The following is a 21640-nucleotide window of genomic DNA, read 5'->3' as shown; positions in this document are numbered from 1 at the left end:
TTACTAAAAGAAAAGACACGGACACCGGTAAGAAGACGTTTTACTTTTCTCCTATAAGATAAGATAAGATAAGATCTGACTTTCGGACTTTATTTATCCCCGTGGGAAATTAAGGTTATTAGTGATTGTAAATTGGCCGTAGGTGTGGATGTCATTGGATGTCTGTCTGTGTTAGCCCTGTGATAGACTGGAGACCTCTCCTGGGCGTATCCCGCCCCCCAGCATCCTCACCCTCCCTCAATTTACACTAGTTGTGTTTTATTTTTTTGTTGTTCTTTTTTTCAACTTTTGGTTAGCTACTTTAAATCTGATGCAATAAGTAAATATTCCACGTTGATTGGAATGCACAAAGGAAATGTGCTTTTGGATCTGAGCGTGCCTCATGTATAGGCCTCTACTTTATTTTACTTGCAAGCACTGCAGTGAAAATAATATAGTATTTTAATTAACTGAAATCTGAAATTTCCCCATCAGTGAAACAGTGGATTAATGAGCTCATGTCCTGCTGCACACCTGAAAATATAGTATATAATGTGAGGGGGAAGAATACATCCTTTGAAAAAATCTGGGCCCCTTCATAGACATTCTGGCTTCTTTAGACTTGGTTGACCGTGGTGGTGTGAACCTTCTTTTGACCGGCTTCAAATTAGTAAACTCTGTAAGTTCTTCACGTATAACTTCCTTATTGGTATTTTTTTTTAGTTTTGTTGTTGATTTTAATTTTTATTATTATTTAATTTCCCTTTTGATATTCAAAACTCATCCTTTTGTAGTGTATCTGTAAGTTTATACATTTATGTATATTCCTTTCGTAAAATGCGTCTTAATTCACTGTAACAAATTGTAGATGCTTGTTAAACACCATAAACATCATGTAAAAGCTTCCATTAATAAAAATAAATCTAAATATCATCCATGCAGTAATTATCCAATAGAAGGCTCGTACCTATTGGCTTAGTTAAATCCAGGAGGTGACTTCTTTTTTAGGCCAGACAGTGTATGTAACCAGGATTCCTGCTGGAAAATGCAGTTTTTGTAAACCTTTAATTTTTCTTACAGATGCTGTTCTGATGTCTTGGATGTTCAAACTCACCTCATCCCAAATCTCACTGAGTTGCCTTCAGGTCACAAACAAAAATGGACTTGCCAAATGACAAGACTTCAAGAAGAACATCTTGGAGAACTTCATCTTTTCTGGTAAAATTCTTTACTGCAGAAAATCACAGGATAATAAATCCTAATGCTCCTCCTCTAATCCTCCTAATCCTGGGAGCTGCACTCACTCCCTCTCCTTTCAGGTCAGCTCTTTATTTATTTATTTGAATGTTTACTTTTACTTACAATTTATTTAGAATATTTCTTTGTGCTACTTAAATGAATCCTATTTAGTTGATTTATACTTTTAAGTTAATATATGTTCTTCCAGGTGTTTGTTTGGTTTGATTTTTAATCCTCTCTTTTGGAGGTTTTCCTGTCACATATCCACCAGGTGTTTCCAATCTAGACTGCACCATCTAGTATTCAGAGAGGGAGAGAGGGGGATTGCTTTATTTTGTATTTTCTTTTGTTAAGCCTAATTAATTTAAGATTAAAATATTTGTTTTGAAGTTAATGTATTTAAAAGGGTTTGTTTACATTTGTAGTTCCTTGGTTTGGTGGTTTTCATTTTAACCTACACATCTCAGAGATGGTTTAGTCCAAAAGTATTTAAGATCATGTGTTAAGGCGTTCTGTGTCTTCTTCCTTTCTGTGTGTGGGCTTGGGAACCTGAGATCCTTGACCTCTAGTATCACTGCTGCCAGGTTGTAATTTATTTTTTTTAAATTTTGTATTAAAACTATCGGAGCTCTGAGTTCGGCTGTGTCATCATTTTGGGGAACTTAATGCTTCTTCAGAAGACTGCCCTCATTCTGTCGGGGGTAAAAACATCAATCCCTAACATAGTGGGATAGAAGCAGTGGGGTTGTTCTTGAAGTCCTGTTTACATCTCACATGCATCTAACAACTCAAAGTCAACTGTATGTTCTCTAGTTACCCTCTGATGAGATATGCTGTAGAGCAGAGTTCAACCAGTCTGTACATTCAGTAACACTGTGTGTTATATAGAAAACTCATCCACCATAACAGTACAGAATGAATCCTCTCTGCATTTACAGACCAATCTATTCTATAGTTTAACTTGTATTAGTGTTAAATAACACAAATATCAACAACTCTTATGTGACAGTGTTTGATAAATGACCTGTAACAGAAACTTCCATTATTATAGTAGAACTGGTTGTCAGGCGAGTGACAGGATATTTATCCCACTGTTCTGGCTTTTGTTTTATTTTTTTAGACACGGTACTGTTAAGGAGACTTCAACATCATAATGTAATCTTAGTGTGGTAATGGTGAATGTTTAGTCAGTCCACAAACTCCTTTTAGTGATTTGACTGTTCTTGACTTTACTATATAACCAACAGTAAGTACAAATTTACAGCCTGCTTGTACGAGTCACCTTATATGATCCAGATTACATTTTAAAGAAAAGTCAGAGGAGAGAGATGGACGAATCAAAGAAACACGGGAGATGACCGTTTTTATGACGTTTCTTTTAACTTCACAGATAATTGTGATGAACGCCTTGTGCTGTCAAACCCTCACATGTCGTCCAGGACAGTATCTGATAGGGAATAAATGCTGCCCAATGTGTCCACCTGGTAAGATCCAACTGAATACTAAAGGTTCTTCGCCCTTTCCTGCTTTTTAATGCATGATCACAAGTGAAAACTATTATTGAACAACAAAAAATGATGAATGTTTATTTATACCCTTTTTTTTTTATTTGCCTTCATCTGATAGTAGTAATAATAATGACAGTATAAGAGATAACACTGTATGACACTTTGCTTAGCAACCAATTAAACAAAAAGACTGGTTGAAATATAATCACTGGTTGTCTTCTCAACAGGAAACAGAGTTAAAATAGATTGCACAGAGTTCAGAAGTACGTCATGTCTACCCTGCTTGAATGGAACTTATATGGATAAAGCTACTGGACTTAAGCAGTGCTTTTCATGCATCAACTGTGATGCAGGTACGTTTCTGTTAATATTATTTATTTATCAGTAGAAATGTTTTTCTTTTTTTCCAACTGGTGAATTTTAAATCAAATCCACATCAGACGAGTTAATTTATGCAGATGTTTCCTATGAATTCATAAACTGAAGAGACTATTGTGTCACATTTTCTAAAGTTGTTCTAACCACTGAAGGTATCTTTAAATCAGAAACAGATTAAACACAATAGGAGTTTTGTTTCTGCATGTTTTGTAACTTCCATATGTGTTGATAGGTTCTGGTCTGAAGGTAAAGAGGTCATGTACAACAACATCAGATACAGTTTGTGAACCACTTGAGGGATTCTTCTGTATTGACTTAACAAAGGACCATTGTGAAGCAGCACAGAAACACACGGTCTGTCATCCAGGACAATACATCAAGGAAAAAGGTTGGTTTTCTAGTTTTAAATGAGAATAAAGTTTAAGGAAACTGATCTTTGTGACAGTTTGCTCATTAAAGCTGCACGTGTTGATTTCTGACCACTAGATGGGAGTAAAGAGCACCAAAAGTCTAATAAAGATGTTTCTCACCACATTTACTGATGTAGTGCAGTAAATGAGTAGCACTCCTGTGTTTTTTAGGTTCCAAAACTACTTTGTCATATTAATCCTATGACAGATTTAAGACAGATTTAACAAGCCACCAGGTGGACGTTGCTCAGTTGTCCTGTCATATTGGAGTTTAAATAGGAACGTCTGTGGGTGTTTATCCACCTGGAACTCCTGAAATTGGAGGAATATCTTTTCATCCTGTTTCCTTTTCGCAATGAATGATACTCAAATGACTAATTGTCTGAGACTACAGACTCATGTTATGAATGAGGCTCTATGTACTTAAAAAGAAATTAAATAAATAAAATATTACTTCACTGTTCCGATGATTAATGGTGTAATTTCAGGTGTTTTCTCATTGGTGTGTCTTATCCAGTGATGTAAAGCCTGCACTCTGATGATGTCTTGATGTCTGAAGATTTCCTGTCTTTGATTGTAAAACATTGTTCTTAAGTTGTAAACATTACAAGACAATTTGTCATTTAAAGGTAGTTAAACATGGCGTGAATACACTCATCTGTGTGAGTTTAACAACTTGTTTACTGTAATAATTAACCAGGGGCGGACTTACCATTAGGCAAACACAGGCAATTGCCTGAGGCCCCGAGATTTCCAGGGGCCCCCACACGTCTCATAACAACTGATTAATAAAAGTTTCTTTGATTTAAAGCCATTTTTATTGTTTTAGTCTTAATTCGCGCGCTTAAAAATACATACAAATGCTTAATCTATCATGATCATTTTGACTTTTCCCCCCTCCCTTCTCATGCAATGGACTATTCCATGTTACTGCGCATGTGCAAGCTTGATTCAGGAAGACGGTACCAAAACAAACTTGTTGGCGCAGTTTTGAGTTGAGAAAAACGAAGCGGAGTTATCCCAGTGGAGCGGAGAAGAGGAGAAGGCGAGAGGATAATAAACAGTTTTTATCAAAACTACAAAAGGTGTCAACATTTTTCACAGTGACACCGAATCTAGATACTCGACAACAGCCAGAGACAGACGGTCTGTCCAGTTGTAGCACTGCTGTCAGTGTCAGCTGAGGAGGAGATGAAGTGGAGAGAGTGACACAAGTGGTAGAAATGGTAAACTATATTAAATGCTGATTAATGTTCTTATCAGTTACAGAAAAAGCGTTGAGATGATTCACTTGTCAGATAATAATCCTCAAGAAAGATTTTAAGGACTTTATCTAGCTCAGGAAATAGGAGAATTTTTTTCAAATTCACACTTTTTAGTTGATTCAAAATCTTTGTTTGGTGATAAATATCATTCACTGGACAGGAGGACATAAAAACAGTTATGTAACTAGTAACTTAAGCTGTCAAATAACTGTAACAGATTTCAAAAGCAGGACAAAGTGGCCTAAATTATTTACTCACCTTTTCTCAAAATTTAACTAAAATACAGCACTTGTAGAAATGCATTTCAGTTATTTTGTTGAGGTGAGAATAAAACTTTTGACAGTGCAGTACGAGAATGTGGAGGACCCCAGTGACTAAATATGCCCCTGTATTTAACGTCTTATTTAGATTCACTGACTGGAGGGAAGTCCAGTCTGAGTGTTTGTGGTTAGTCCTCTGACTGTGATTCCTGATTCAGGAAGAAGAAGCGAATCTTTTAAAAGGATGTGAATCAAAAAACCAGCAGCTGGTAGCACCAGGAACTACGTCAACTTGCTGCCCAAGAAATAGGTGCAGAGGAATGTCAAGGTTGGATAAGGCATGCAAGAAGATTTTTCCTTCAGTGCATTGCAAGAGAGGACATTGAATGTGATGTGGATGAGACCATGTGGCTCCATCGTCAGAACAGAAGAGACTGAATATCAATGTTACGTTTCCCTTTTTAACGGAAACAATAACTCTGGCAATCAACAAGGAAAGAACCCAGGGAGTATGGAATGCAGTCAAAAAAAGTTTTATTTACAATTAATTAAACGAAAAACTCAAACAATCTATGCAGTTTGGAAAAGTGTGGGGGGAGGGTGACTGTGGGGATTGCGCCAAACAAAAGGAGTAAAGTACAAAAAAACAGGGCCTAACTCAACCTGACACAAAAGAAAAAGGAAAACAAAAGGTCTGACTCTTCTCTAAGAAATATCCGAAAGTAATAAAAAATACAATGGTGGCAACATCCCTTAACCTAGTGTATTAACAAATGGCAGTCTACGTGAGCGAATGTATAGGGTACCCCAGCCTTACCTCAGCCTGTCCTCCCCACCACAAAAAAAATGACAGTATCATACAGAGAACAGCACAAGTGAGAGGCCTTTTTAAAAAAGGTGTCCACCGTCCTGATTGGCTGGAGAGAGGGCCAATCCACAGCTCCTCTGGAGCTCACAGGTGGCAGCCAATCCTCCATTTTCTCACCTGTAGAACAAGGAAGAGAGAGAGACACACCTCTGTACGTAACAGTGGCTATTTCTTATACTCTAATAGATTTTTGTTTACATGTATTTTCTGTCATATTTACTGTATTTCATTTTTCAGCCACAGTTTGAAAAAAAAGACTGTCGTGGCATCAATAAAAATTGCATCAAAGCATTTCTGATTCTGGATCCAATTCTTTGCAAGAAGGCAAATTTGACACAGCCTATGTAGAAAGACAACAAATGACACTGGCAATAGGCTACAGTGATTATCGTGTAATGATTGATTGAAAGAGCTCATATATGTGTTTGCAAGTTGCGGTGTTTGAAGGCAAAATTTGCTTCTGTTGCATATTTTAAATGTTTTGGCACAGATAGAGCCTTGTAAGTTCTCATTTTATTTTGTTTATATTTTAAAAGTTCATTGGTAGAGATTTAGGATTGAATTAACTAATTAAAGTACTGATGCCTCACAGCAAGATGGTTCTTTGTCTGAATCCTTTCTGTGTGGAGTTTGCATATTTTCCCTGTGTCACCCCCTCCCAGCCACAACTGGTTACCGAAAATGAATGAATGAATGTTCTCATGTTTGTATCATTGTAGATACTGGTGGCTGTGTGAATGGGTATCTCTCTATTTTTTTTTTATCTTTGTATTGTTCAGATGTAACATACTATTTCATTGTACTGATGTATAATGCCAATAAAGCATTAATTCAGTTCAATATAGGACACTGCCTCTGTGATTTTACACCAGTATACAGACTTAAACATTAGTTATAAATACTTTTAATGATATTTGAAGATACTTCACAGTAACAAAATACCTCAAGGTCGGTGCCAGTCATAACTGTCAGGAAACCACTTGTGTTACCATGACTATTAAATATTGAAAGTACATGTGGAGAATATAAAACTAAAATCTATTGTTCATACCTGCCTACAGGTTAGTGTGTTCGTGACTGGGTTCACTTGAGTCACTTGAACCGGTGTTGTCATACGCTGCTCCCTCCACCACCCCATACAAAATATGTCAAAAGTCGAACAACAAGTTAGAGAAGTTAAATAAGTTAAATATATAAAAGCAACAATAATTGCAAAAATAAAAATAAATGCTTTCTAAACAAAAACAACCAAACTTAATAAAAAAGCGTCATCATATCCTGTGAATAAAATATATCAGTCACATAATGAACACCAGTGAGTTAAACCACTTGTTTAGTGGAATATTTAACTTATTATTTAGATTCTGTTGGATATTAAAGGGTTATGAGAGGTCAAAAACAGGAAGAAACGCTCTTCTTCTATCATATCATAAACGGGGTTGTTTACCGCTTTGCTGCAGCCTAGCTCACTTAGATAGGATGCACCACACTTTAATGTTTCACCTAGAAACCTGTTAGAGCCAGGGTGGAAAACTACTGATACACGAAAGGCCGCGCTCCTCCCATTGTCTTCGGGTGGAGCCTAGTTAGAATAAAACTGTGCGTGCTCTGTTCCGGGCTTCCTCTACCAGACCGACCGCCATGGGAGGTTAATGAGAAGCCCCAGCGCTGGATCTGTACCAATTTTCTGCGTGAATCTAAAGTAAACCTATCGACAGGGTCAAGTTGTCGAGTGATTTGTGCATAGTTAAACTAGCCTTTCCAATAGGTATAAAGAACCTGGGCTGAAGGAGAGGGAAAATTTCCTACTTCGACAATTCACTGAGTGGAGTGAAGTCTAGTCTGAGTGTTTTTGGTTTGTCCTCTCACTGATGAATTCAAGAAGAAGAAGAAAATATTTGAACGGACTGTTCTTCTTTTCCTTCTTTCGCCTCCTTTTTTTCATGATGTTGTTCTTAACGTTAATTTGTTGCGTTCTACATTTTTTGTTGGATTTTGGTTTCTATGTTGGTCATCGTCGGTAAGTTCCTCATGGGTAGATATCTGTACAATTATTACTCATCTAATAGGATTCAACTTCTATATATGACCTGTTTATACTCTAAACGCTGTCTCTCTGTTCTACAGTACTATGGCTCGTTCCCTCTTCATAATACCAGGGTGGAGTTGTCGAACGAAGAAGTACGACACGAGTGAAGGACAGAGTTGTCTGATGTAACACGAAGGTACGGAAATGTAAACGACAGCCGTTAGAAAACGAAACTACATCCTCCATTTTGTGTTCAGACTTCGTGTTTCAGCACTCAGACAAAAGTAATTTTTAATCTATTCGTAACAAAAATCTCACCATAAATCTCCATAAATCTCTAAAGGAACATCATCAAAAAGATACACGATAAAAAATTAGCAAGCCATATATATCCTTAATGTTTTTTTTATTTAGTTTTACCTTCCGCGACCCATCACGGGACAAGCGGTTACAGAAGAGGATGATGACTCAATTTCAGTCAGTGTAGGGCTTTAGAGAAGTGGTAAAATACATAGAAAAGAGGAGCTGATTGAGAGAATAACATAAGTCAGCAAAACTGTCGTCAAAACCAAAGGTGTGATATAAGATATAAAACACATTCTGGTTTTCTTAATTCTTCTTTGTTCACTACACAATTCCTCATGTGTTCCTTCATAGTTTTGATGTCTTCTGTATTAATCTACAATCTAGAAAATAATAAAAATACAGAAAAACCATTGAATGAGAAGGTGTGTCCGAACTTTTAGTGAAATCTATAAACTGAAACTCAACTGTATAGTGAATGTACACTGTTATTGATATATGTAACTGTAACTACAATTTATAACCAGGATTCCTGCTGGAAAATGCAGTTTTTGTAAACCTTTAATTTTTCTTACAGATGCTGTTCTGATGTCTTGGATGTTCAAACTCACCTCATCCCAAATCTCACTGAGATGTCTTCAGGTCAAGAAACAATGTACCTGCCATATAACAAGACTTCAGGAAGAACATCTTGGAGAACTTCAGCTTTTCTGGTAAAATTCTTTACTGCAGAAAATCACAGGATAATAAATCATAATGCTCCTCCTCTAATCCTCCTAATCCTGGGAGATTCTTTCTATTAGTGGGATAGAAGCAGTGGGGTTGTTCTTGAAGTCCTGTTTACATCTCACATGCATCCAACAACTCAAAGTCAACTGTATGTTCTCTACTTACCCTCTGATGAGATATGCTGTAGAGCAGAGTTCAACCAGTCTGTACATTCAGTAACACTGTGTGTTATATAGAAAACTCATCCACCATAACAGTACAGAATGAATCCTCTCTGCATTTACAGACCAATCTATTCTATAGTTTAACTTGTATTAGTGTTAAATAACACAAATATCAACAACTCTTATCTGACAGTGTTTGATAAATGACCTGTAACAGAAACTTTCATTATTATAGTAGAACTGATTGTCAGGTGAGTGACAGGATAATTGTTCCACTCTTTAGGAGTTGATTTTTTAAAAGTCAGTGATTTAAACTGTTCTTGAAGTGGAACTGACAGCGAAATCAAGATATTTATGTATATACTTTAACAAATTTACAGTGTTTTAAGAAGAGACTGTCCCTCTGTAAAGAATGCCTTCATCAATTGCTTGTGTAAGCTTCCTATTATGATCTAGACAGGTTTCATTGTTAAGAAAAGTCAGAGGGGAGAGATGGACGGATCAAAGAAACATGAGAGATGATCGTTTTTGTGACGTTGTTTCTTTTAACTTCTCTTCACAGATAATTGTGATGAAAGTCTTGTGCTGTCAAACCTCCATATGTTTTCCAGAGGAGTATCAGATAGAGAATAAATGCTGCCTGAAGTGTCTACCTGGTAAGATCCAACTGAATACTAAGAGTTCCTTGTCCTTTGCCGTTAAATGTATGATCATAAGTGAAAACTGCTACTTAACAAAAAAAACAATGAAGTTTTATTTATACTCTTTTTTTTAATTTGCTATCATCTGATGGTAGTAATAATAATGACAGTATAACAGATAACAGTGTGTGAATCTTTGCTTCACAACATGCTCTTTATCCTAAGGTTTTAAAAAAAAAGATTTCTTGAAACATAATAACTGGTTGTCTTCTCAACAGGAAACAGAGTTGGCATAGATTGCTCAGAGTTCAGAGCTACGTCATGTCTGCCCTGCATGAATGGAACTTATATGGATAAAGCTACTGGACTTAAGCAGTGCTTCCCATGCACCAACTGTGATGCAGGTACATTTCTGTTATTATTTATTTATCAGTAGAAATGTTTTTCCTTTTTTCAACTAGTGAATTTTAAATCAAATTCACACCAGACAAGTTAATTTATGCAGATGTTTCCTATGAATTTATAAACTGAAGAGACTATTGTGTCACATTTTCTAAAGTTGTTCTAACCACTGAAGGTATCTTTAAATCAGACACAGATTAAACACAATAGGAGTTTTGTTTCTGCATGTTTTGTAACTTCCATATGTGTTGATAGGTTCTGGTCTGAAGGTAAAGAGGTCATGTACACCAACATCAGATACAGTTTGTGAACCACTTGAGGGATTCTTCTGTATTAACTTAATAAAGGACCAATGTGAAGCAGCACAGAAACACACGGTCTGTCATCCAGGACAATACATCAAGGAGAAAGGTTGGTTTTCTAGTTTTAAATGAGAACAAAGTTTAAGGAAACTGATCTTTGTGACAGTTTGCTGCGCATGTTGATTTCTGACCACTAGATGGTAGTAAAGATCACCAAAAGTCTAATAAAGACGTTTCTATCCACATTTACTGATGTAGTGCAGTAAATGAGAAGCACTCCTGTGTTTTCTAGGTTCCAAAAATTCTTTGTCATATTAATCCTAAAACGCTTTAAGACAGATTTAACAAGCCACCAGGTGGACGTTGCTCAGCTGTCCTGTCGTATTGGAGTTTAAATAGAATCATCTGTGGGTGTTTATTCACCTGAAGCTCACACCTGAAATTGGTTGAATATCTTTTCATCCTGTTTCCTTTTCACAATGAATGATACTCAAATGATTAATAGTCTGAGACTACAGACTCATGTTATGAACAAGGCTCTTTGTACTATCCAATGATGTAAAGCCTGCACTCCAATGGTGTCTTGATATCTAAAGACTTCCTGTCTTTGATTGTAAAACATTGTTCTTAAGTTGTAAACATTACAAGACAATTTGTCATTTTAACTTAGTTAAACATGACATGAATATACTCATCTAGACCATAGATTCTCAACCGGGGGTCCGCGGACCCCTAGTGGTCTGTGGTTTAATTGCAAGGGGTCCGTGAAAATAAAATATCTTTTAAAAAAGATCCTGTGACATTCATACAAAAAGTATTATTTTATTCAAATGTGACTGATACCTTTATCTACCGAAACTACAGAGGGTAACATGACTTTTTTTTTTTTCTAATTCCATCTGTTTCACAAGTGTAACTCATTGTATTTTAAGATCTCCCCTGACAGCAAAAAGAGACTTTACAATGAAGCAGGGACGTGCGGTTAGGGGAAGCAGGTGAGGCAGTGCCTCACCTAGCATCATGAAAAGTAATAACGATGAAATAAATTGTACTATTGATAAAATAAATCATACTATTTGTCCATTGGTCTGATATAAGTCATTTCGATCATTTTTATAGTCAAAATCGCTGAATTTACGTATTTCTTGTGTGAATATAGAGCGACCACAGGGAGCGACACGAGTTGAGGCAGCGAGCCGAGCCTCGGATTGCGTAATCTCTCTCAAACTGGGTTAGGCCCGTGTCCTTGGCGCGTGCCTGTGGCTAACTCTCTGTATGCCATCAATATATTGGTTGTGTACATTTGTATCATGTGTCCTAATCTTCCATAGCCTAGTTAATTATAGTTTAGACTGAACTAGTTTCAACTTCCATATAATTTGTGTCTGTGCAGGCTCAGTCTCCTCAGACACTGTGTGCTCTGACTGCAGTGATGGAACATTTTCAAATGGAACATTAACATCTTGTCTCCAACACACACAGTAAGTAAATCTTCACATCACACATGGAGACACATTTATTTATTATAACAGCAGTGAATTTGTAGTATCTGTACATTTCTCTATAAAATGTCCCTTTATTGTTCCAGATGTGAATCAATAAACCTTCATCTGATAACACCAGGAACTACGTCAACTGATTCTGTATGTGGAGAACAAACTTCAAATGTTGTAGGGATCATCACTGGTGTGGTGATTTTATTAGTCATTCTAATAGTAGCAGTACTGTGCTACGTCTACAGAGAGAAAATCTATTCAGCAGGTAGGTTTCATTTATAGCAGGAAAATGTTCTTCTTTTCTATGTTTTGTCACATCTTTGATGGATGATAATGTTTTCTGCTGAGTCATGACAGTGCTGGTAATTATGTTTTTCACTGGTTTTGTTCAGTTATAGACGAAAATAGAAATGCAGCCAACTCCAGAGAGGTATGTTTATTTCTCACTATTTGGTTATGTGCACTGTTACAGATCACAGCACTGGGTTTATCTAAGATATTAAAGTATTTCTTTTTTTTCCTTTTTTTTTCTTCTCAAAAGAATGTCCAAGGTACACAAGAACCAGTCCAAGAATCAGTGTCACTACAGGAGGTAAGACAGCCGTGTGTTCTTCAATGAAATGTTTATTAACTGAGGATCGTCTGGCTGTGTGATGTCTCTACAAATGTTTCTGCTTTAAGTGAATGTGTTTCTCTCCTCAGGGTGAAGCTGAGCAACCAGTATAAACTCTCAGATGAAACCATTCTCTGTGGAGTACATTTCCTCCAGAATCCAGTTATTATACTTTTGGATGCTGTCAAATTATCTTTTCAGAGAACAGATAAGACAGATCAGTAGATCAACTTCTGTCTTGGAACACCCTGCCTCAGTCCACATGAACACCCTGCTGACAGTGACATAGAGACCCAGATAGCAGTAGACTCTGGAGCGACTCCGCTCTCAAGCTGGCAAATCCGAGTAACTGTCACCTCTGTTTTACTGCCGTATAGAGTTCCGGGGGATGACGCTTTTAGGGGACAGGAAACCGTGGGCACCGCCATTTTGGCAGCATTCGGCAGACTGGCAGACTGTTGTGATAGAGGAGGCTAAACATGGTCGATAACTGTTGTGCACCAGGTTGCACAAATAAACGAGGGAAAAAGAAAGGTTCGTCGTTTTACCGCATTCCTAAAGATGCGGAGAGGCGAGCAAAGTGGATCAGCGCCATTAAAAGAGCCAGGAACCAGCAAAACAAGACTGAGAGATGGGACCCCCCAGCCGTTGGATTCCGCTTGTGCAGCGATCACTTCATATCAGGTAAGCTACAGAATGAACATACAAAGCTTACTAACCGTGTCTTCATTATTTAATAAGCTATAATTGTGGTTTCTGATCAGTTTAATACGACATAGCTAGTTGAATTATAGCATGCAATTCGTGGGGCTAACGTCATGTTTTGTAAGCTAGCAAGCGCTAAAACGTAGTAAACAAACCCAAGTTCACACTGAAATGTTTCTTGTATTTATTTTGTAGGGAGAAAGAGTGATAATCCCTTGAGTCCAGACTTTGTTCCATCTATGTTCAACCACGTTCCATCTCCAGAGAAGAGGAAAAGAAAAATGAGACTTGAGGTTTTCAACAGACGGCAGAAAGCAAAGCTACAGAAGATGGCTTTGTCTGCTCTATCTGCGAAATCCATCCCTCCCAGGTGAATATATCAAAGTTCCTTAATCTGTTCGACCCCACTTCCATGGACTTGGTAAAAATATAAACCAAAAAGTTTTCGTACAATTCATTTTAGTTTTAATAACATCCAATGAGATAAAAAAAAAATAACATCTGTGATTAGTAAAAAACATAACATCTGTGACTGGTTTGAAATCATCACACACCTCTACCGACTTGCATTTGGCAGCCACTGACTATGCATGTGATTTGTCACTGTCATTGTCAATATCCCTGTCATTGTCTTTCTGTTGATTTTATTTTATTACATCGTGTATATACTGACTATAAAGCACTTTAAAATTTACTTACTTTCTTACTAATGAAAGCTAGTATATACTGCAGAAAACAGCGAGTGATTGACAAAAAAAATTACAAACTGTCATCAGTAGTGTATATACTCTTTATACTACTTTTGTGTTTTAACCAGAGCACCAGAGCATCAACCGATTGTCCCCAGCAACAAGGATCCTACTGCAGACCAAACTCCCACCACAGAGTAGGGCTGGGCGATAAATCGATTTTATCGATTAACTCGAATTTGACGTTTAGGGCGATTTGTTTTTAATGAAAATCGGTTTTCTCTTTAACTTCCACGACCGACGCTCCCCTTAGGCTTCCGTAGTTCAGAGTGGGATCGGCCCTCCCGCCGCTTTCCTTACAGTCAGCTACACAGACAACATGGCCGTCAACAGGGAGGAGCTCGTTCCAAAGAAAGGCACAGTTACATCCGTTGTTTGGAATTGGTTCGCTTTTTCAGTGTCAGACGCAGAACAAATAACGCCACATTGCAAAGTGTGTTTAAAAGCTATTGCTACCAAAGGTAGCAGCACTACAAACTTGTTCCAGCATCTTAAACAGAGGCATGCAGCCGAGTGGGAGGTGTGTGCCTCTCAACGAAACGAACAAGACCGCAGTTCGAACACAACCACAAAAAAACAAACTACAGTCTTGGAATGTTTTTCGAACTGTATCCCCTATGACAAGAAAGGGCCCTGGTGGAAAGCAAACACAGATGCAGTGGCGAAATATATTGCAGGAGGTATGGTGCCCATATACACTGTGGAAAAGCCGTGGTTTATTAACATGCTAAAAGTTCTCGACCCCAGGTATGTGCTACCAAGCCGCAAATATTTTGCCGAAGTTGCCTTGCCTCGCCTGTACAACAGTACTCGTGAAAAGATCGCTAGAGAGCTGGAGGGGGTGTCGTTTTACTCCGCCACAACGGACCTGTGGTCCAGTCGAACGATGTTATTTGACCAAACGTGTTTTATCAAAAAGTGACACACAATTTTATTTTTGATTTATATTTTAAGTTATTTTGAAGCTGCATTGTGTCACTATAAGTTACATGTAACCGGGCATGCCTCAAGCCAGAGGTAGTAGACAGGCTTGTCTTCCTGGCTAAAATGCATAAAAGAAGAATGTTGAAACTAAAGTAATGGATGCAGATTTTTCATTTTGTTTACAATTTCAGGGATTCAGGAAAACTGTTTAAAGTTTTGTTTGCACTTTATGAATACAACTGCTGTATGTATTTTTGTAATCTAATTTTGTCATTTTTGCTACATTTATTTGACGTAAAAAGGGCATAAAGGAAAATCACAACAAAATAAAGAGTACATTTGTTTTGAGCAATTTCTTTGTCAGTTGTAGTTTGTTTTTAAATAGAAAAAAATGAATCGATTAAAATCGAAAATCGGGTTTGGTGTGAAAAAATCGGAGATTTTTTTTTTAAGCCATATCGCCCAGCCCTAAATGCCACCCCACATTGGTACCTCCCCGCTCTTTCAAAAGGATACTACTTGGTTTTACACTCCTGCTTTTTTAGAATAGCACCTCCTGTATTTACCCTCCCTGTTATTTTACCTACTTCACATTCACTTGATTGTACACCATCTGGACATGACAATTTTACACACAGGAGCAGTTACACACTGCATGCCCTATTTTACCCTAACCCTCCTATGCTCATGAATACCTGGTAGCCTCACTGGTGAAACTATGGGACTTTGGGTAGCATATTTGTCTTATCAGAGATACTGAAGGCTTTCTGACATCTGTCTTTGTGGCTGCTCTGAAGGTAGATCCTGTTACCCTACCACTCCTTTGCTCAAACCAGATTTTGGACTTGGACTGGGCTCGGGTCTCCTCCTCTACAATATCACTCTGAAAACATGACAATCCAAACTGTTACACATAACATTTTAAGTTAGCACAGATTGTACACATGCAGTACATGATAGATTTCAGTTATTAGCTCCTGTTATTTGAAACAAAATAACATTTTCTGTACCTGTTCTTTGGTCACAGTTATGTCTTCAAATAGTCCTTCTGCTCGATCTTGTAACTCTGCCAGGTTGAGGTCTCTTGCCTGCTTGTTATACAGGTTGGTGAGGGGTTCTGGTAAATCCAGCATGACAGCCTTTGGCACATAGGATGCTGCATACTCTTTGACTACAGACAGGACTACTGGTTTGATGTTCTGCTCCTCTTGTGTGCGGCATTGGGAGAGGTTGTTGTAGAGTTGGGCTTGCTCAGCAGCAGTCAGAGGTGGGAAAGCTGGGGGGGCAGAATGACCTTTTGAAGATTTTCCTTTTTTATACTGTTGAGAGTTGTTAAAAATGATGTCCTTGCCCTGCTGATACTCCACTTTCTTTATAGAGTCCTCACTTGGGGTGGCATACTTGCACTTCTTAGATGTTACAGCGATCTCTTCTTTTCTTCCATTGTTATGCTGCCATATGCTGAACAACACAGCTGACACATGGGAGCAGCTCTCACCAAGTCCAGCTGTGCAATTGCAGTGGGCTCCCAAGACAACCCCATCATTCCTCACCACCATCCATGGCTTTAACTGAGGATCATTAAGCCTTTGGGAATGATTAACCTATACATAAAATTAAAAATGTTAGCTAACTTGGTTGAGTACATCAAAGATACAAACTAGCAACAGATAGTCAGACACACCGCGGTAACTAGCCAAGCTAACATAAACAAACAACCCGGACCTCTACTAGCCATGCCAACGTTACACTACCTATTAAACTGGGACACTTACCCTTCCAGTGATGATGCAGGAATTTTTTGCTTGAAGATTCCACAGCTGGATGTTCGTTACAAAGCCAGACTGAGTCCATTTGTAACCCTCCAGGCTTTTGTAGGCTTTCAGAGAGTCACCCGAGTAAGACGATGGGAAGTTTATCAGGTAGTTGTATATATCCGGATACTGCAGATCTGGGACGTCTTCTTCAGCAGAGATGCATTTGAAAAGCACCCCGAGGTTTCCAGGGGCCCCGAAATGTGTCATAAAAACGGATTAATAAAAGTTTCTTTGATTTAAAGTACTTATTATTGTTTTAGTTTTAATTCGCGCGCTTAAAAAATACATACAAATGCTTAATCTATCATGATCATTTTGACATCTCCCCCCTTCCGTCTCATGCAATGGACTATTCCATGTTACTACGCATGTGCAAGCTTGATTCAGGAAGACGGTACCAAAACAAACTTGTTGACGCAGTTTTGAGTTGAGAAAAATGAAGCGGAGTTATCCCAGTGGAGCGGAGAAGAGGAGAAGGCGAGAGGAAAGTAAACAGTTTTTATCAAAACTACAAAAGGTGTCAACATTTTTCACAGTGACACCGAATCTAGATACTCGACGACAGCAAGAGCCTGACGGTCTGTCCAGTAGTAGAACTGCTGTGAGTGTCAGCTGAGGAGGAGATGAAGTGGAGAGAGTGACACAAGCGGTCGAAATGGTAAACTATATTAAATGCTGATTAATGTTCTTATCAATTACAGTAAAAGCGTTGAGATGATTCACTTGATAGATAATCCTCAAGAAAGATTTTAAGGACTTTATCTTGCTCAGGAAATAGGAGAATTTTCTCAAATTCACACTTTTTAGTTGATTCAAAATCTTTGTTTGGTGATAAATATTATTCACTGGACAGGGGGACATATAAAAACGGTTATGTAACTAGTAACTTAAGCTGTCAGATAATTGCAACAGATTTCAAAAGCAGGACAAAGTGGCCTAAATTATTCACTCACCTTTTCTCAAAATTTAACTAAAATACAGCACTTGTAGAAATGCATTTAGTTATTGTGTTGCGGTGAGAATATAACTTTTGACAGTGCAGTACGAGAATGTGGAGGGCCCCAATGACTGGGTTTGCCTTGGGCCCCCAAATGACTAAATATGCCCCTGTATTTAACTTCTTATTTAGATTCACTGACTGGAGGGAAGTCCAGTCTGAGTGTTTGTGGTTAGTCCTCTGACTGTGATTCCTGATTCAGGAAGAAGAAGTGAATCTTTAAAAAGGATGTGAATCAGAAAACCTTCAGCTGATAGCACCAGGAACTACGTCAACTTGCTGCCCAAGAAATAGGTGCAGAGGAATGTCACGGTTGGATAAGGCATGCAAGAAGATTTTTCCTTCGGTGCATTGCAAGAGAGGACATTGAATGTGATGTGGATGAGGCCATGTGGCCCCATCGTCAAGACAGAAGAGAGTATCAATAGTGGCTATTTCTTATACTCTAATAGATTTTTGTTTACATGTATTTTCTGTCATGTTTACAGTATTTCAGTTTTCAGCCACAGTTTGAAAAAAAAGACTGTCGTGGCATCAGTAAAAATTGCATCAAAGCATTTCTGATTCTGGATCCAATTCTTTGCAAGAAGGCAAATTTGACACAGCCTATGTAGAAAGACAACAAATGGCACTGGCAATAGGCTCCAGTGATTATTGTGTAATGATTGATTGAAAGAGCTCATATACAGTTGCAATCAAAATTATTCAACCCCCACTGCAAATAAGGTTTATTGGCAAAATGTACAAATTAGTACCTGTTTGCAATAAACAAATCAAGCAAGAGCAACTTAGATAGCTCAACACAACTAATATTACAAGTGGTTTCTCCAAATTCAACACAAAAATATCATTTTTAATGACCACTGCATTGTCAAAATTATTCAACCCCTTAATGATAAGCAACTTTAATACTTAGTAGAGCACCCTTTTGCTGTTATGACCTGCTGCAAACGTGATGCATAGCCAGACACCAGCTTCTGGCAGCGTTCCTGGGGAATCTTAGCCCATTCCTCATGGGCAAAGGCCTCCAGTTCACTAATGTTCTTGGGTTTGCGTGCTGCAACCGCCTTTTTCAAATCCCACCACAGATTTTCAACGGGGTTCAAGTCAGGCGACTGTGATGGCCACTCTAATATCTTCCAGGACTTCTTCTGAAACCAAGCCTTGGTGGACTTTGAGGTATGCTTGGGATCATTGTCCTGTTGGAAGGTCCAATGACGTCCAAGCTTCAGCTTCCTCACAGACAGCATGACATTTTCTCCCAGGATTTCCTGATACTTGATTGAATCCATCTTGCCCTCTACACGCTGCAGGTTTCCAGTGCCAGAGGAAGCAAAACAGCCCCAGAGCATCACTGAGCCACCACCATGCTTCACTGTAGGCAGGGTGTTCTTTTCTGCATATGCTTCATTCTTCCTCCTCCAGACATACCGCTGATCCATAGGCCCGAAAAGTTCCAGTTTTGTTTCATCGCTCCACAGAACAGAATCCCAAAAGCTTTTTGGCTTTTCAATATAGTGTTGAGCAAATTGGAGCCGACTTTTCTTGTGCCTTTGGGTCAGTAGTGGTGTACGTCTTGGAATTCGGGCATGGAGCCCTTCAACATTTAGTGTGCGCCTTACTGTGGACACTGAAACCTCAGTCCCTGCTGCCACCAAGTCTTGCTGCAGGTCTTTCGCAGTCAGTCGAGGATTTTTAACCACCTGCCTCCTCAGGACTCTGGTAGCAGCCATTGATAACTTCTTCTTTCTGCCACGTCCAGGTAGTGTAGCCACTGTTCCTTTCTCTTTAAACTTGCGAACTATGCTTCCAACTGTATCTCTAGGAACATTCAGTGCCCTTGCTATCTTTTTATAACCTTTTCCTTGTTTATGTAAGTCAATAATCTCTTCTCTGAATTTTTTGGACAATTCTCTTGACTTAGCCATATTTCCAACATGCAATACAACATCACCATCAACAGTCTAGGTATTTGAGGTGTTCTAGCTCAAGCACAACTGATGCAAATAATAAAGACCTTGATTGGTTGCATCAGGGGAGCTTCAAATCACACCTGATTTCCAAATATGTACTCTCATGAGGAATTCTATTCAGGGGGTTGAATAATTCTGACACTGCAGTGGTCATTAAAAGTGGCATTTTGTGTTGAATTTGGAGAAACCACTTGTAATATTAGTTGTGTTGAGCTATCTAAGTTGCTCTTGCTTGATTTGTTTATTGCAAACCTTTGCTAATTTGTACATTTTGCAAATAAACCTTATTTGCAGTGGGGGTTGAATAATTTTGATTGCAACTGTATGTGTTTGCAAGTTGTGGTGTTTGAAGGCAAAATTTGCTTCTGTTGCATATTTTAAATGTTTTGGCACAGATAGAGCCTTGTAAGTTCTAATTTTATTTTGTTTATATTTTAAAAGTTCATTGGTAGAGATTTAGGATTGAATTAACTAATTAAAGTACTGATGCCTCACAGCAAGATGGTTCTGAGTCTGAATCCTTTCTGTGTGGAGTTTGCATATTTTCCCTGTGTCACCCCCTGAATGAATAAATGAATGTTCTCATGTTTGTATGACTGTGGATACTGGTGGCTGTGTGAATGGGTATCTCTCTATTTTTTTTTTTTATCTTTGTATTGTACAGATGTAGCATACTATTTTGTTGTACTGATGTATAATGACAATAAAGCATTAATTCAGTTCAATATAGGACACTGTCTCTGTGATTTTACACCAGTATAGAGACTTAAACCTTAGTTATAAATACTTTTAATAATATCTGAAGATACTTCACAGTAACAAAATACCTCAAGGTCGGTGCCAGTCATAACTGTACAGTCAGGAAACCACTTGTGTTACCATGACTATTAAATATTGAAAGTACATGTGGAGAATATAAAACTAAAATCCATTGTTCATACCTGCCTACAGGTTAGTGAGTCACTTGAACCGGTGTTGTCGTACGCTGCTCCCTCCACCACCCCATACAAAATATGTCAAAAGTAGCAGAACAAGTTGGAGAAGTTAAATAAGTTAAATATATAAGAGCAACAAGAATTGCAAAAGAAAAAATAAATGCTTTCTAAACAAAAACAAAACTTAATAAAAAAGCGTCATCATATCCTGTGAATAAAATATATCAGCCACACAATGAACACCAGTGAGTTAAACCGCTTGTTTACTGTAATATTTAACTTATTATTTAGATTCTGTTGGATATTAAAGGGTTATGCAAGGTCAAAAACAGGAAGAAGCACTCTTCTGCTATCATATCATAAATGGGGTTATTTACCGCTTTGCTGCAGCCTAGCTCACTTAGATAGAATGCACCACACTTTAATGTTTTACCTTGTAGAAACCAGTTAGAGCCGGGGTGGAAAACTACTGATAAACCAAAGGCCGCGCTCCTCCCATTGTCTTCGGGTGGAGCCTAGTTAGAATAAAACTGTGCCTGCTCCGTTCCGGGCTTCCTCTACCAGACCGACCGCCAGTAAGGAGGTTGATGAGAAGCCCCAGCGCTGGATCTGTACCAATTCTCTGCGTGAATCTAAAGTAAACCTATCGACAGTTGTTGAGTGATTTGTGCATAGTTAAACTAGCCTTTCCAATAGATATAAAGAACCTGGGCTGAAGGAGAGGGAAACATTTCTCCTTCGACAATTCACTGAGTCGAGTGAAGTCTAGTCTGAGTGTTTGTTGTTAGTCCTCTAACTGTTCTTCTTTTCCGTCTTTCTCTTCCTTTTTTTTCATGGTGTTGTACTCTTCATAATACCAGGGTGGAGTTGTCGAACAAAGAAGTACGACACGAGTGAAGGACAGAGTTGTCTGATGTAACACGAAGGTACTGAAATATAAACGACAACTGTTAG

General features: G+C 38.2%; 2 protein-coding genes across 3 annotated transcripts in view; one reads left to right on the top strand and one right to left on the bottom strand.

Moving 5' to 3' along the window:
* The window catches only part of LOC311494400 (tumor necrosis factor receptor superfamily member 14-like), a gene marked incomplete at its 5' end in the record, with an annotated part of 40631 nt that extends 27012 nt beyond the window's left edge, over positions 1 to 13619 (top strand). The window contains 9 exons of the mRNA XM_084553430.1: positions 2609 to 2702; positions 10052 to 10177; positions 10431 to 10586; positions 11871 to 11958; positions 12066 to 12238; positions 12366 to 12403; positions 12515 to 12565; positions 12676 to 13270; positions 13487 to 13619. Of these exons, the coding sequence (XP_084409556.1) occupies positions 2609 to 2702; positions 10052 to 10177; positions 10431 to 10586; positions 11871 to 11958; positions 12066 to 12238; positions 12366 to 12403; positions 12515 to 12565; positions 12676 to 12699 (750 nt within the window). The 3' untranslated portion in view covers positions 12700 to 13270; positions 13487 to 13619. The remainder of the gene's footprint in view (positions 1 to 2608; positions 2703 to 10051; positions 10178 to 10430; positions 10587 to 11870; positions 11959 to 12065; positions 12239 to 12365; positions 12404 to 12514; positions 12566 to 12675; positions 13271 to 13486) is intronic.
* LOC311494397 (uncharacterized protein) lies at positions 5892 to 16988 on the bottom strand (the record flags this gene model as incomplete). 2 transcript variants are annotated; one of them, XM_084553428.1, is made up of 3 exons in its annotated part: positions 5892 to 6024; positions 15975 to 16568; positions 16740 to 16988. In XM_084553428.1, the coding sequence occupies 3 exons, from the start codon at positions 16986 to 16988 to the stop codon at positions 5992 to 5994; spliced, it is 876 nt and encodes a 291-aa protein (XP_084409554.1). The 2 variants fall into 2 exon arrangements, with proteins under 2 accessions (XP_084409554.1, XP_084409553.1); XM_084553427.1 differs by lacking the exon at positions 5892 to 6024 and adding an exon at positions 15650 to 15847.
* Between the last annotated feature and the right edge of the window lie 4652 nt (positions 16989 to 21640).

Source organism: Chelon labrosus (assembly GCF_963514085.1).
Source record: "Chelon labrosus genome assembly, chromosome: 10".
NCBI lineage: Eukaryota > Metazoa > Chordata > Actinopteri > Mugiliformes > Mugilidae > Chelon > Chelon labrosus.
This window is presented reverse-complemented; position numbering and strand designations above follow the sequence as displayed.